The 16,425-nt window shown below is 46.1% G+C and overlaps 2 protein-coding genes across 2 annotated transcripts in view; one reads left to right on the top strand and one right to left on the bottom strand.

The window, feature by feature from the left end:
- Positions 1 to 6,698: 6,698 nt before the first annotated feature.
- Positions 6,699 to 11,877, bottom strand: UTP23 (UTP23 small subunit processome component). The gene is made up of 3 exons (XM_033155776.1): positions 11,636 to 11,877; positions 9,077 to 9,251; positions 6,699 to 7,220 (listed from the first exon to the last, which is right to left on the bottom strand). Exons 1-3 carry the CDS (start codon positions 11,821 to 11,823, stop codon positions 6,828 to 6,830), a joined length of 756 nt encoding a protein of 251 aa, XP_033011667.1. The 5' UTR covers positions 11,824 to 11,877; the 3' UTR covers positions 6,699 to 6,827.
- Positions 11,878 to 12,704: 827 nt separating this feature from the next.
- Positions 12,705 to 16,425, top strand: part of EIF3H (eukaryotic translation initiation factor 3 subunit H) — a 67,959-nt gene continuing 64,238 nt past the window's right edge. Inside the window, exon 1 of the mRNA XM_033155775.1 lies at positions 12,705 to 12,842. Within this exon, the coding sequence (XP_033011666.1) occupies positions 12,720 to 12,842 (123 nt within the window). The 5' untranslated portion in view covers positions 12,705 to 12,719. The remainder of the gene's footprint in view (positions 12,843 to 16,425) is intronic.

Genomic DNA, 16,425 nt, shown 5'->3' with positions numbered 1-16,425 from the left:
ATTTAAAATGCATCTCTGGGTTATTTGTGGGGCCTGCCTGGTGTTTTTACATGAGTAGAATGTGTTCTTTTATTTGAAATGCATCTCTGGGTTATTTGTGGGGCATAGGAATTCATTCATTCCCCCCCCCCAAAAAAAAATAGTCCGGTCCCCCCACAAGGTCTGAGGGACAGAGGACCAGCCTACGGCTGCTAGAAGGTTGCTGACTCCTGGTCTAGGGGATGTATAAAGGGCATCGTAACAAATAGTGTTGAATGTCCACATCTCCCGACTCGCAGATGCAGAGTACACAGGGGTGTTATTAAATCTTCCCATCAGATATGCAGAGGGCATATACTGAAGAAGCAAAGCTGTAAATGCTTTTCTAAGTGGTGCCAGCTTGAGATCAATGAAGTACTGCTCCAGCCCAAAAGACGTTTTATATATTGGATACCAGGATGAGTATGCCATCTGAGAAAGTGAATGAAGTGTATCTCAGGCCATGCCTTGGTTTGTTTTTTAGCTCCGCAGTTTGCTTAAGTTTTTATTGTTTTAAATACCTTTTGAACTCCTAATTGTTCTAAATAGTTACTTTTTTTATTTGGTTGCATTACTGTAAGCAACTGTGTTTTTATTATTATTAAGAACATACTAAAAACACATCAATTCAAAATACAATAAACGGGGGGAAATAAAAAAAGTGGCAACACCCTGTGCTTTTTTTTCCTAAAAAAAAAATATGTTTAGGGGTGCTCTCATTTTCCTACTCATATTGAAATACTGCCCCTCAATGAGGCCAAACTTAGATTCACAAAACGTTTAGGGGTATGTGTACCCCCGCCTCCCCCCAGAAAAAAAGCACCGGCAACACCTGTTGAGTCTTGTTCTCTTAATCCTTAGGGATCCATTTCGGAAGAGTTTGTGTGATTACAAACAATGCGCTTGGGAGTCACTGAATTACCTTCCAAATCAGGACCTGTGAGTGAGACAGCTCAGCTGTGATGGTGACAATAACTAGGATGGCCCCAAAAGCCAAAAGAAGCTGAATCATTGCCTCTGAACACTGCCTCTGAAAGACCTAGCTTTCCTGAATATGTATTAGTACCATTCTAGGGAAGCGGGTGGCGCTGTGGGTTAAACCACAGAGCCTAGGGCTTGCCGATCCGAAGGTCGGCGGTTCGAATCCCTGTGACGGGGTGAGCTCCCGTTGCTCGGTCCCTGCTCCTGCCAACCTAGCAGTTTGAAAGCACGTCAAAGTGCAAGTAGATAAATAGGTACCGCTCCGGCGGCAAGGTAAACGGTGTTTCCATGCGCTGCTCTGGTTCTCCAGAAGCGGCTTAGTCATGCTGGCCACATGACCCGGAAGCTGTACGCCAGCTCCCTTGGCCAGTAAAGCGAGATGAGCGCCGCAACCCCAGAGTCGTCCGCAACTGGACCTAATGGTCAGGGTTCCCTTTACCTTTACAGCCGTCTCAAATAGACGCCACCACAACTTTTGACAACCACATAAATGACGTGGTAAGCTATGGCTATACCCTTCCATTGGTTCCTCCTCAATCTTCTGTCAATCATTTTCATTGGGTGACTGGGGATTTTAGTATTATAAGGAAGAAAAAATTACCCACTTTCCTCATGCCGTGGATAATTTTACAAACCTCAATTATATGCGTACCGCCACTCCTCTTAACTGCAGGTTCTTCTAAACTGAAATGCTCAAATGATATAAATTTAAATAATAATAACAACCTTTCCTTACAGGGGAAAATGCTGCAGCCTGATCATTTAGTGCACCCCCTTTTGTACCTTTTATGGATGTTAGATATATTTATGAGCCTTAAAAATATGCATCCTGGGCTCCATATGAGCAAAGCATCTTGAATATCAAACGATTTCTGATGTTCATGCTCTGAGTGCTGATCCTTATGTTGCCATCCCCACAATAGGGGCAGGTTTCAGAAAAAGAGCCCTAGGAGTGTGGGGGGGGGGAACCCCAGGAAAATGACCATAAAATGCTGATTGCTCATTATTTGAACAATTCTCTGTGTGTCCCCTGGCAATCTGGATCAGAGAGCACTCCTTACTGCGACATTTTGCTACAGATCCCACTTAGCCTTGCTGCTGAGATTCCAAAAGTTGAGGAAACTGTTTGCACATGTCCGTTTCTAGGCTTCTACATCTCGTTTTTCTAAATGTCAACCAAATGGCAGAAGGGATTTTGTTAAAAAAAAATAAGTGCTCTGCATCCTCTGTACAACCTGCCCCCCCTTTTTTTAAAAAAAAAAACCCCTTAGATGCTACTCTAAAAGCTATTTAAGAAGGCAGATTATGTTGTCTTGATGGCTTACGGAGCTTGAAACGAGTTGAGGAAATCTTGGGACCTCTTGAGCACTAAATTACAGCATCTCTCAAGAGCAATCCTCTGCTTGCAGAGGCGGTTTGCCCTTTCTGAGCCGAGCTGCAGCGTGATGGTTTAGGGATGCTGCTGTCAGCTGTGGCCCAGTTATATGCAACTACATAGAATGTCCAGGTAGCCTTGCAGAAGTACTGGAAACGACACAGAAAATTTGAAAACGTGCAGCATTTGCTTTTTAAAGGGATCAAGACCTGCAGAAGCTTAAAGCTGCCTTATTTCACTTTGAATAAATACCTGATGCAAAGCAGGAGATGGTGCTCAACGGAGCAGGTTGCAGCAATTCTATTCGGGTTTTGTCCATTTGCTGTTTAGGAAACTGTCAGTAAACATTTGTACTCCTGAAGTTACTCCTGAAGTACTATCTGAAGAAGTGTGCATGCACACGAAAGCTCATACCAAGAACAAACTTTAGTTGGTCTCTAAGGTGCTACTGGAAGGAATTTTTTATTTTATTTTGACTATGGCAGACCAACATGGTGGTACTTTGGCCACCTCATGAGAAGAGAAGACTCTCTGGAAAAGACCCTGATGTTGGGAAAGATGGAGGGCACAAGGAGAAGGGGACGACAGAGGATGAGATGGTTGGACAGTGTTCTCGAAGCTACTAACATGAGTTTGGCCAAACTGCGAGAGGCAGTGAAGGATAGGCGTGCCTGGCGTGCTCTGGTCCATGGGGTCACGAAGAGTCGGACACGACTAAACGACAACAATGGCAGACCAACACGGCTACCTACCTGTAACTGCATTTGTACTCTGTTTGTGTGAAGGTGCATGCAAAAGCGTTACCTTTTGGCACCATTGTGTGTTGTGATCAGTCTGTCTCGAGAGACAATGGAGTGTGCCTCTGAGGGTGAAGATAAATGGCTGCGTTAGCCTGGATTCCATACTGCTCTGGCGGGCCTCCCCAGCGCTCGCTGGAAGATTTTCAGAGGGCAAAAGGACTATAGTGTATGGGTAGGGAGAATCAACAAGAATCAGGTGTCCTACCTTGTGCGAGCAGAGGTGCTGTTCATAGGAGCCACCTCCTAGCCTAGGGGGTCTTCGCCCCCCCAATAAAATATTTGAGGGGGTCGAGCCCACCCCAAGTTGATGGGCACTGCCATTCAAATGGTGTATGTGGACTGTTTCATGTGATCAATTATGTGGGGCAGGGATTACCTAGGCCCCTCCCCAATATTTTATTCAAGTTGGCACCCCTGTCAGTAGCTACATACAAGGAAAATCCAAATAAATTTGTCTGCTCCCAAGTCTCAATGGGATTACTCCTAGGTACATAGGTATAGGATTGCAGCCTTAGAATTCAGTGAATCCTTATCAGTTTTCCACAGGGTAGAGCTCTTAGCCCAAGTTGCTTCGTGCTTGTTAAGATGTAGAAAAAGAAACTAGAAAAAGAATGTATTTCCAAGCTGTTAATTTGGTCCAGAGGAATGGCATATTGATGTGACCACTTGATTTAAGAATATATGAGCCGACTGCTGCTACAAGTACCAAAGGCTGGCGGTTGAAACAATGGGAAACATTGAAGAAGAAGAGTTTGGATTGATATCCCGCTTTATCACTACCCAAAGGAGTCTCAAAGCGGCTAACATTCTCCTTTCCCTTCCTCCCCGACAACAAACACTCTGTGAGGTGAGTGGGGCTGAGAGACTTCAGAGATGTGTGACTAGCCCAAGGTCACCCAGCAGCTGCATGTGGAGGAGCGGATACGCGAACCCGGTTCCCCAGATTACGAGTCTACCGCTCTTAACCACTACACCACACCACATTGATGTTTGTACACGGTGTAAGAAATGGAGGGCATCAACTTTAGTCCTTTGTATTGTGTGGCTGTTCAAAAAGCAGAATCCCCTTTACATAAGCCTTGTGACAATAGCTTCTCCAAGATCACAGCTGGCTTCTGTGACTTAACTGTGCAAAAGCAGGACGTGGATAAAGAACAGGTGCAAGGGCACAGTGCGGCAAATAATGAATGTGGTGTTTCACTTCACCGATGTTGCACGGGCGCAGCAACTTGCGCTCATACAGTTGCTCTGGGCAGTGTTTTGCAAGAGTTAAGATGCAGGCGGCAATGAGCGCTTGCTTCAAACCACAGCACGATTACAAGGCGCTCACAGCCACAGAGCTCTGATCTAGCGCACAGGCTCTTTTGAACCATAGTGAGATGATCCATTTCACCAAGAGGCGATTCTGTGCGGTGAGCATGGTGCCACCTCAGTTTTTGCATCCCATTCATTGTGTGTCACGTTGACCTTAAGGCAGAATTCTTTACAGCAGAGCCCGTTTACTTAGACAGCTGCTAGGCATCAACCGAAAAAACTAAGATCATGGCCACTGGTCCCATCACCTCCTGGCAAACAGAAGGGGAAGAAATGGAGGCAGTGAGAGATGGTGACAGCAGTCACGAAATTAGAAAACGCCTGCTTCTTGGGAGAAAAGCAATGACAAACCTAGACAGCATCTTAAAAAGCAAAGACATCACCTTGCCGACAAAGGTCCGTATAGTTAAAGCTATGGTTTTCCCAGTAGTAATGTACGGAAGTGAGAGCTGGACCATAAAGAAGGCTGATCGCCGAAGAATGGATGCTTTTGAATTATGGTGCTGGAGGAGACTCTTGACAGTCCCATGGACTGCAAGAAGATCAAACCTATCCATTCTTAAAGAAATCAGCCCTGAGTACTCACTAGAAGGACAGATCCTGAAGTTGAGGTTCCAGTACTTTGGCCACCTCATGAGAAGAGAAGACCCCCTGGAAAAGTCCCTGATGCTGGGAAAAGGGAGCAAGGAGAAGGGGACGACAGAGGATGAGATGGTTGGATAGTGTTCACGAAGCTACTAACATGAGTTTGGCCAAACTGCGAGAGGCATTGAAGGATAGGCGTGCCTGGTGTGCTCTGGTCCATGGGGTCACGAAGAGTCGGACACGACTGAACGACTGAACAACAACAAAAATGCCCTTCATCCAAAGGTCCCAGGGAGGTTCACAACAGAACTAGTTCCTCCCTCCCACAAGTGTAATGTTACAAGCAAGGATTGCCTTCACCCATACAAACCGGGGGAAGTATTGAGATCCATTTTGGAGACTGCTGGGGCTACACTTGCCAACAGAGGTATGGAAGGTGGTTATGAAAGATAGGACCCTTTGTGCTTAAAATTTGGAAGAGCCTTCCTCCTTGACAGATCTACCAAGTCTCATCACTTAACTACAGGTAGCATAGGCAGTTTTTAAGCAGCTAAGACTGCAGTTCTGCAATCTATTTACCAGGTCACAAGCCCATTTTAACTCAATGGGACTTCCTTTTAAATACGTGTAAGAGTGTGCTCTAGTTGCTGACCACGATTTAGGATGGCTATTAGTTTTTACTGAAGTGGTCCTGATCCATAATCAGCTCCCCACTCCAACCCAAAATCTACCTGCTCCAAATTTCTCATTCTCTCAGCATTTACTGCACCCTTGTAATCATTTCAGTATTTGCCTTTTTCAACCTTCTGCAGTAATTAATACCATGGATCATGTCCTGACCACGGACAACCCATTAATCACTTCCCCCCACCTTTTCTTTTTTGGCAGAGAGTTCAAGTGATATGCATAGAATTTTCCAAAGATTATCATATGGCTCCAGGATTTGTCATTCCGCACTACAAATAGGTCTTTCGGGGAAATTGCTCAGTCCCCAGTGGGCAGGAACCTGACTGAATTGGAGCCAGTTAATAGGGAAAGATAAAGGATTTCCAGCGAAATGCTTTATCCATTTCAGATCTTGCAATTAAACAAACTGGATATGGGATGGGATTATATTTAACTCCTTGGGGTTACATTTGATAATGCACTGAAAATTAATCTTCAGTGGCAGAAATAAATGGAATGCCTCAAAGGGCTTCTGGTTTAAACAAAGACATTACAGAAGTAGCTATTAGTCAATATAATGAAAATATAAAAAGAATTAAATGTGGGTTTTACTCTCCTAACCACTTTTGAAAACACACTCTTGAATCTGGTTTTGTACTAGAACATTTTTTAATTCACCAACAACTAACTGCAGTTAGCTTCCATGAATCTGGGAATCTGCCCCTTTGATTGCTCTACCAAGAGGTAACTGGCATGTTTCATGTGCTCCCCTGCATGACACAAACAGGCTGTGCTTGGGGCATGATTATCAGTTTGCCATCCTCCCCAGTTAAGGATATCAATAACCAGATAAGCTAGCTATACGGTCTGTTCTTGTGCAGTTTTAAGACACAATTTAACCATTTAAAATGATATCAAAGGTGTGTGTTTCATTTGGACCTGGCACCCAAATACTCCAAGACCTTTAAAACAAGACCTTTAATAAAATAATGATTAAATACAAGGTTTATTACACTGCTTTAGTCACAGACCTTGGCTTTACCCAAAGTTCATGGAACAGGCGAGCCCACCCGTTTTCTGGGATGGTTTCATGCTTCCACATTCTGTGACCCTGACGGCATAGTCTCTCCTCCTGCTTCCAGTTTCCTTTTCTTGCGCTTCCTATTCACCTTTTTCTTAGCTGCTGAAGGCTGCAGAGTCTCTTGTGCCTTTTTCTTTTTCTTCAGGCAGCTGAGAGGATTGGGGCCACTGGGCCTTTTCCGTTTCCTTTTTCTCGGCTCCGAGGTCTTTGCCAGACCCTGCTCCTCTTTGAGAAGTTCGATGCTTAGTTTCTGGTGCTCTGGAATAAGCCGGTTTGTCTGTGCTGCTTGTGCCGAAGCCAAAGATTTCATGGAAGGTTTGTCAAGAACCATTGTGTTCTGAATTATGAAGAGAAGGGGGACTCCAGCCTTTTTCTTTACTTTTGTTGCCAGATCTTGGTCCTGTCAAATGGGGGCGGGGGACACAAACAATAAGTCTATATGCACTCTTTACAAACGAAAGCTCAATGCAGTGAAAATCCAGATTACCCACGCTGGAAAAGAACACTGTCAAAGTGGCAGGAAACACCCAATTTTCTTGTCCCTGTTGCTTGTTTTACCAACTTTTGCTCAAGCTGCTTAAGGCTATAGCGGTAAACTAGTATAAAATTCTATAAAAACGCAAAATCTGCAATGTGGTCAATTACTATCTGGAAAAGTTATTGAAGGGTAGAGGCATAAATGCCAAGTATTCTAAAGGATGCTTTAATATATTTTAAAATAAATAAAATAAAATAGTCAGGTGGTATATAAATTTGTATACATAAAAACGATGCAAATCCCTTTTTTCCTCATTTCATCCAGCAAATAGACTACAATTTCTTGAGCAAGATTATATCCCTTTTGTGCTGTGGACCACAGGAAAGGCTTTCTGCACCAAACAGCTGGTTGAGGCATAAAGTTAGGACCTCTGACGTCTATTGGTAAGTTGTCCGAATACAAACCACCTGCAAATGGAGTTCAGACTGCTGGGTTTCCTGTCATTACCGATCACTTGGTTGGCTCTTAGAGCAAGCCCTCTTTGCCAAGGAATTATCAAGAGCACATGCTGCAGGTTGTTCCTTTGTACCCATTACAATACCTGCCCCACACCTAATGGTTTTGGGGAAATGACCTTGTGTGGTAAATTGAGTCCTATGCCATGGAATGAAGTAAGTGTTACTGAGACAACGTAGGCAAAGTGCTTTTCATGTGACTTTTATTCTGAAGTGCTATGAAAGCTTTTTGGAGCTATAAAATAGAACTCAGACATTATAAATAAATGCTACTAAAGAACACTCGAGCATTTTTGCAGCTTACTTTTCTGAGCATCCTTCTGGGGCAAGACAAAAGTGGCAAGACATCTTGTGAGACAGTCCCTTATTCTTTAAAAGGTAAAGGTAAAGGACCCCTGGACGGTTAAGTCCAGTCAAAGGCGACTATGGGGTTGCGGCGCTCATCTCGCTTTCAGGCTGAGGGAGCCGGCATTTGTCCACAGACAGCTTTCCAGGTCATGAGGCCAGCATAACTAAACCGCTTCTGGCGCAACGGAACACTGTCCAGAGAGCATGGAAACGCAGTTTACCTTCTCGCCACAGCGGTACTTATTTATCTACTTGCACTGGTGTGCTTTCAAACTGCTAGGCTGGGACAGAGCAACGGGAGCTCACTCAAGGGGATTCGAACCGCCGACCTGATTGGCAAGCCCAAGAGGCTCAGTGGTTTAGACCACAGCGCCACCCGCATCCCTGCTACTTATTCTGTAAACAGAGCTGGGCATGGATACTTCTTTGTTCCTGTTCTATGCAGGCTTGCCTTTCTAAGATGCGCTCTAAGCCCTGATGCTTAGACGTGCCTCCTGATCTAGCAACTAAGACATTAATTACAGTGTGCAAACAAGCTGCCAGGTATCTTCATTCCTTTCTTTGTGAAATAAAACAGTTACCTACAAATGCCCTCCCTCTGCAACTCTAATCCTATGCTGGGCTGCTTGCTGCAGGAGAGCTTGCCATCCAAGTCATATGCAAACCCTCTCAAGCTCAACAAAGCTCATTTCCAAGTAAACTTGTTTTAAAACAAGGCTGTAGGCAGCGTTTTGAACACTCTCTTGTACCGCTGGAAACGTGTAGGTGCCGTTCCAATTTGCATAAGCCGAAGTTTTCCCACCGCAGCGCCAAAGGAGAATGTAATTCTCAAAACTCGTTAACAACTGGCCAGATTCCAAAATATGAAGGAAATGATGCATTTTGTTCGCATGAGCTTAAGTGAAAGAACATTACCTGTGTAGCAATGAAGTAATGGTGTGGATTCCCACCCTCGATCATGGACAAGAGGCAGGCTGAGCCGCTCACTGGATTTTTGAAGTGAGAACAATTGCGGACCTGAAATCTCTGTGCAATTAGTTTTGCCCCATATAGCTCCTTCCCTAAGGATTCCAACTCTTTCAGGACACATCTAGGAGAAGAAAAGATAACAGCAGAGATTCTTGTTCAACGGAGACATTTTAAATTCTGAACAAAAGTCCCCATTATGTCTTGTATCCAGTCTACCCCAGGTTCAAAGATTGGGGGAACCCCAGAACAGACTTGATGGCATGTGGGAGGGGGGTGCAATTCCCACTGCCAAGCAGAAATTCTCACGCTGGCAGGATGCTTGCTTACAGGCAAGCATGAATATGGAGTTTGCAAAGCCAGGAACTGCAGGCCTTCATCAAAGGAGCCAAATATATTAATATACATGGCTTACCAAAGGCCCCATTTTACCCTCACACCATCCTGTGAGGTCAAGTAAGCTGAAGGAATGATAGGGATCTGAAGTCAACCAAGGAGGTTTGCAACTCAGTTGGGGATTTAAACAGCTCTTAATGCGGCGACTCTCCCTGCTGGCTGCCTGGCCTCGTCAACTGAGCACAAAGGATATACTGGTCTCTCTATAGGGTGACCTAGCTTTACAGAGGACAGTCCTCTAGTTGAAGGGGCTTTCAGGCACAAGTGTGGTTTAAAACTAAAGAACAATGAGGAAAAGGAGGAGCCCTGAGGTTTTCTGTCTGCCTGTAGCAGCAGCTGTACAGCAGACTTGCCAGCCACAGGCCACGTCGTCATAGCCTTTCCCCCTTTACAGATATTTACTGTATTTTCTATTTAAAAGATACCAGCTGTTTATGAATTCTGCATCTACCTACAAAGTCACCTAGTCTGGTTTTCTATGGCAAGATGCATTCGCATTCAAATTACTTCTCTATTTGCATCTATGCATATGAATTTGCATCTCCAAATGGCAGTCCTTTCACACACACACACACACACACACACTCCAGTGTTGCCCTAAATGCTTCTTTGACCCATCCTGCTCATGCTGGTAGCTCCTCTGCCTTTATGAGGACCAAGCAGCCAACTGTCTCCCACCGCACTGACCATGGAATAACTGACTTTGGGTGGGTACCCAAAGTAGGGCACATGGGAAGCTGCTTTGTACACAGCCCATCTAGCTCAGCACTGCTACACCCACCTTTCTTAAGCTTGAGAGCCAGTGTGGTGTAGTGGTTAAGAGCGGTAGACTCATAATCTGGGGAACCGGGTTCGCGTCTCCGCTCCTCCACATGCAGCTGCTGGGTGACCTTGGGCTAGTCACACTTCTTTGAAGTCTCTCAGCCCCACTCACCTCACAGAGTGTTTGTTGTGGGGCAGGAAGGGAAAGGAGAATGTTAGCCGCTTTGAGACTCCTTCTGGTAGTGATAAAGCGGGATATCAAATCTAAACTCTTCTTCTTGGGACCCCAGGTACTGTTGGTCTTTATTTATTTGGGGCATTCTAATGTCATCCACCCTGCGCATTCGCTTATACACTAATAAATTCCAAAATACAGTAAAGGAAGATAGAACAGCACTTGGCCAGCAGCCACCCTCTGCTTCTCTTGCCACCTGATGCACAATAGGAGTCTTGCTTTATGGCAGGCATGCATGGCTGTCTTAAGCATATCAGGCGCCCTGGCGCGGCCAGCGAACTTGCGCTCCCGTGCTCCGCAGGGCAGCCCGAGGGTGCGGTGCGGCCAGCTGGCTCCCGCTCCCGCGCGCTGCCGGGCAGCCGGAGGGCACTGCCGGCAGGCGCTGCCAGTGGGGCTGCAGGGCGGAGGCGCCCTCCAGGCCACTGTGCCCTGGCACATTGCGCCAGTAGGCTCAATGGTTAAGACGGCCCTGAAGGCATGTCCAACTCCCAAGAGACTGCGATCTACTCCCACTATATATATATATAAATGGCAGTGGTCTACCCTTTGGACTAACCAAAGTTGTTGAGTTTTTTGGGGGTTGGAGCCTTCATTAAAGTTGTTGAACTAAAGCTTTCCTGGCAGGTGTACACTCGAGAGCAGTGGCCATGGTTCAACCACCCGGCAGCCACATCCTTGAATGTGCAGCCACAGGTTTTCTTGGATATCCTGTGTTGCAGGGGGTTGGTGTGTAGATCAGTGGTTCCCAACCTTTTTTTGGCCATACCCCACTTAGGCATCTCTAAAGTCCTGATGCCCCCCCCCCCGACATATAATTTGTATTATTCAAAAAGCGAACTCCTATTCACGTGGAGGAAGCCTAAAACTTGGTCTAACTGCCCCACCTTGGGGAACCACGGGTCTATGACATTTCCCATCATCCCAAGTAGGAGGAATTCCGGTTGGTTTAACATAGCTCTCCGGGATTTCGGACTGGAGGTTGCTGCTGGGGATCGAACCAGCCGGGGCCCCCTTCTTTCTGCTTGCAAGGCAGGCGCCCTACGCGCTGAGCTACGGCTCCCCCCGTTGCGTCACGGGCCTCCCCGTCCCATTCGACACGCGCGTCCGCCTCTCACCGCGTCGTGCAGAGCTGCGTGGCCCCGGCCAGGTATCCCGGCAGCTGCTCTCGGATCTGGATCTTGTTTCGCAGCGCGGCCTGGCAGAAGGTGCCGTCCAGGAGCACCTGGAAGGGCTCGCGGAAGCCGAAGTTGTGCTTGTAGAAGCCCACGTTCTTCTTGGCGTGCTTCTGCCGCTTGATCTTCATAGCGGCGGCCGGAGGACCATAGAGACGGAAAGGTGGGCGCAATACTAGACGGGCCCCACTACTTCTTCCGCCGGAAGTCCATGCCGGATTTTTTTTATTTTTTAAAGCGATAACCGTAACGGAAGTTGACGCACGCGCAGTGGAGCAGCCGTCGGGGCAAACACGTGTCTAGGAATGTATAACGTGTCCAGGAGCCATCGCGCTCTGAGTCTTCGCCCCAGATCCTTTCTTTTTGTTAAGTTACTGGCGTTATTGCTGCAAGCGAGAAAGCAGGATGAAAATGCGGTTATAATAGAACGCACAAGGGACCCCTGAGGGTCATCTAGTCCAACCCCCTGCAGTGCAGGAATAATACACGGATAAAGCAGATCAGGGCTAGATGTAGTCGTTGAGAGGGTCGGGCTGGGGCTCAGGGGGAGGCCGCTCGGCCATGAAGCTCTCGCTTGGGCGCCAGACGATGCCTCTCTCAGGTTAGCCTACCCAACAGGGTTGCTGTAGGGGAGGATTAAATGAGATGGGAGGGGGGAGAGAACCACGTGCGCCACCTCGGACTCATGGGAGGAAGAAAGGGAACAAATGCAGTGCATAAACGATTATACCCACCACTCCATAGATTTACTAGGCGGGTTATATTTCCTGGTGGCAGGTATCCAGGATCGAGCTCCCGTCGGGCGAAACTCTTTATCGGCGCAGAGGAAAGGCAAAATGCAAACATAAAAGAGTGCTATAGGAACTATATGAAAGCGGAACCATGTTTCGGGGCGGGGGTTGTGTTTCGGAAGTCACCTGGTTTCCGCCCGGAAGGTTTTCTGAGATGGATCTGTTTCCGGTTCCCCACGCTCTCTTCCTCTTCCGGCCGGTGTGCGTTCTGCCTCTCTCGTTTTCTTCTTCCAGAGATGGCGTCGCGCAAGGAGACACCCGCCCCCGGCGCCACCGCTTCTTCCTCGGCTGTGGTCAAAGCCAAGGCGAAGTCGGCCCCGGGAGACTCGGCGGTGAAGCAAGTACAGATCGACGGCGTGGTGAGCGAGGGAAGGGGAGCCGGGAGCCGCCGGGCGCGCTGCCGCATGTTCTTTACAGGGTCGGAAGGGACCCCCGAGGGTCATCTAGCCCATCCCAGAGTGGTTTACAAATGTCAATGATAAAACAATCGCAGTCCCCGGGTTTATAATCTGAAATATATGACACAAAAGGAAAATAGGTTGGGGGTGGGGGGAAGACTGGGGGAGACAAGCTCTGGCACCGGCTACAAGAGACACAGATGCTTTGTTCTACAGTATTTCGCATGTATTCTCTGGGAATAGTATAGCAAAAACTCATTTCATCACAATGAGCTCGTGGAACTTTAAGAGTTGGTAAGTGCTGCAGTTTCCACAAATGTAATTACGTTTTAACACCTTTCAATGCAATCCTTATCATGAAGGATGCCCCATTGAACTCTATGGAGCTTTCTTCTGTGTAGATATGTACAGTCGTACATCGGAAGTCAAATGGAATCCGTTCGAAAACCAAAGTGAGGCTTCCGGTTGGTTTCTGATTGCACAGGCATGCCGGAAACAATAGCGGAAGCTGCTCCGGATGTTCAGCTTTCAAAAAGCGTTCGAAAACCGGAACACTCACTTCCAGTTTTTGTTCGTTTGGGAGCAAGAACATTTGACTCCCAAGGCATTTGGGAGCGAAGGTACGACTGTATAGGACTGAACTATTAGTTGATCAGCTCTTAGTTATATTGCTGTTGGTTTTTTGCAGTGTCCCCACCACAAATACAGACATTAGGATCAAGTGCTAAATTTAGCATTTTATTAAGACTACAAAGATGGGTAAGTGTGTGGGCCTGGTGACTTCAGAAGCCACTGTGTGAATGGAGGATTCGGCATGATTGCCAGTGGCCCATGGGCATTTTTAGTTTCCAGCATTGCTCTTGGTCTTCCTGTGTCTAACAGAGGAGGAATTAATTGTGCAGACAAAAATAAGCACACAATTTTAAATGTGCATAAGTATATCAGTCTCAGTCAGCCTTGGGTGTAAAAATGAGCTCAGAGCAACTTACAAGTATAAAACCAGAATAGATTATTCTAATGTGTTGCTTAATTATCCAGATATCAGTAAAGTTTGGGCTGCAGCGCTGTGCCCGTTTACCTGAGAATAAGTCACATTGATCTTTGTGGGATTGCTTCTGAGTAGACATAAGGTTGTGCCGTTAAATGCCTACTGCTATTATAGTGGGGCAGGTCCCTGTCATTGGATGGAAAGATGCACTGACCTGTCATAGCTGCTTCTAAGTGGCTCTTTGTAAATGTGAATCTGTGGTGGTCAATCCTTTTGGCAAGGAGATCCAAAGTTTGATTTATTCTTATTTATTTTTACATTTACATCCCACCTTTTCCTCAAAGGAGCAGTACACAGTTCTCTCCACACCTCATTTTACCCACAAACCAACAACCCTGTGAGGTAGATTAGGCTGAGACATTGTGACTTGCCCAGGAACACCCGGGGAGCTTCATGGATGAATGGAAATTTGAACCCTGATCTCCCAGGGTCTAACATTCTAACCAATACTGGCTGTTTGTTGGGATGCATTGCAGGACACGTGCAGACTTTGGGACATCCTGCTACTGTCTAGGAATTTCACAGGCTCTCTTGCCTTTTGCCACTATTGGCCTTCCCAATCATTACAAGACAAACTTGTGCAGGCTGTAGCTTCTTCCTGGGTTTAGCGACATACTTGGAGGTCAGTATGCCCAATCATTGCTTCTCAAAAGCTGCTTTTTTGTGTATAGGCGTTCAGATGTTGAATTGTTTGATTTTTCATATCCTCCTGGGCTCTACCAATAGTTTTTCCTCAGTGTTAGTAGATAGTGCCAGCATTGTACTTGCTTTTCTTTCAGTTTCCTGAGCCTGAGATGAGTGTGAGGGCAGCGATTCTCAAGCTTAATTCATTTATTTCAGTTTAGACAACAAGAAAGCAGATTCAGTGTAGCAGTTAGAGAGTAACTATGGACCAGGGAGGCCTAAATTAGAATCCCTGTAGCCCTAAAGCCCACTGGGTGAACCTGAACCAGTCACTATCTCATAGCCTCACCTACCTCTCAGGGTTGTTGTGAAGATAAAGTGGGCTGGGGGAAAGACAGTGTATTCCACCCCTGGGTTGCTTAGAGGAAGAGTAAGATAAAAATGTTTGAGAGTCACAAATACTGCTAACACTGCCTTTTGCCTTGGGAAGGTTTTCTTGGACACTTTGAGACATCTTACTCTTCTTTTTCGTAGACATTTTTAGGGAAGGGGCAGGAATGGAATTTTGTTTCTCAGCTTTGTTTCTCAGTCTGTGCTTGTTGAATGCACACCTTTTGCTCCGATTGGTTTTGTTTGAGGAAGGGGTTGTAATACTTCAAAAGCACAGCCTTCTGCAAACCATATAGGGCCTGGTGAGATTTCTACCATAATAACATCATTTTTAACTCTAGGCTGCTGTTGCCACTTCTTTTTATGTTGTTGTTGTTGTTGTTACTTCCTTTTATGTTGTTGTTGTTGTTGTTTCAAATAAAGAATGGCAAATAAAAAATGTAATAAAACAACAACTCCAGAATGTCAGTAAATACGATTGGTAAACAAAAAAGGTGAAGGGTAAATAGCCAAACAACTGAACAAAATGCAAGATACAGTGAAATCCCCTAAAACCTTCTCTCCATCTGGGATCAAATGGTAAAGAAACAATTTTTTTGGGGGGGGGGATACAGATCAGAGCTGTTCTGAAGTGCTCCTAACCTTTTGATGCAAGCACATTGGAGGATATTTGTTGCGCTTGGGATAGACAGTATCCAGGATATTTCAGGCAAGGCAGTCGAACCACTGAAGAAATCTGCCAGGATACGTTGGCTTGTCTCCATTTCAATCTGGAGGTTAAAGTCTCCACATCCTTATTGCTTTATGCCAAAGAGCATAGCGCCTACTCAAAAGGATGATGCCATTGGTAAACATGCAGCAGCAAAGAAGCTTGAAAGAGCAACATCTGGTACCATTTGGCATGATTAAACTAGCGCCCCATTGAAGAGTGAGCTAGCATCAGGCCTACGTGTCGCGCTTCAAGGTTCATGGATGGAATTCTGCCTGACAATAGCGCTTCCTGTTTGGAGGGAAAATTGGCAACTGGTCGTCTTGTCTGTGCCGCTGTGGTTTTAACAGTTGGGCTTCTCATTACTTCTCTCATTGGATGGGTCCCTTGTGTTGCGATTATATATGCATAGCTGAAAAGGCTGATGGAGTTTGGTCTCTTGGTGCCAGTTTGTTGGGCTGTTACTTACAAATGCCGTGAACAATGTGTGTTTCCACTTACATCCGCAAAGCACTGTGGGGTATGCTGGTGATGCACTTTTCTTAAAAGGCACTCTTCTTAGCAGCTAATCCTCTCATTGCCACCACCATATATGTTCTGCTTTTCTCCAGGAGGGGGGAAAAGGCTCTGCTGAGCTAAAGCAACCTTGTGCAAAGCTCACAAGAAGTTGATCCCAATTAAGTCCGAGGCTGGGGCCATTTTAAGGCCAGAGTCTTCTCCTGCTTAGCGCTTGTTTCATGACAAATCAGCCTTGACCCAGCTATGAGATGGCA

The sequence above is a fragment of the Lacerta agilis genome, chromosome 7 (genome assembly GCF_009819535.1).
Source record: "Lacerta agilis isolate rLacAgi1 chromosome 7, rLacAgi1.pri, whole genome shotgun sequence".
NCBI classification, from domain to species: Eukaryota; Metazoa; Chordata; class Lepidosauria; order Squamata; family Lacertidae; genus Lacerta; species Lacerta agilis.
The sequence above is the reverse complement of the archived record's forward strand: the minus strand, read 5'-3'. Positions and strand labels throughout refer to the sequence as shown.

What these genes read in the sequence shown, in the direction of transcription:
- UTP23 (XM_033155776.1), bottom strand. Translation starts at nt 11,823, where the DNA reads ATGAAGATCAAGCGGCAGAAGCACGCCAAGAAGAACGTGGGCTTCTAC. An exon ending in ACGCAGCTCTGCACGACGCG is followed by an intron (nt 9,252 to 11,635) that starts GTGAGAGGCGGA and finishes TTCTTCTCCTAG; the next exon opens with ATGTGTCCTGAAAGAGTTGG. An exon ending in ATTACTTCATTGCTACACAG is followed by an intron (nt 7,221 to 9,076) that starts GTAATGTTCTTT and finishes CCCATTTGACAG; the next exon opens with GACCAAGATCTGGCAACAAA.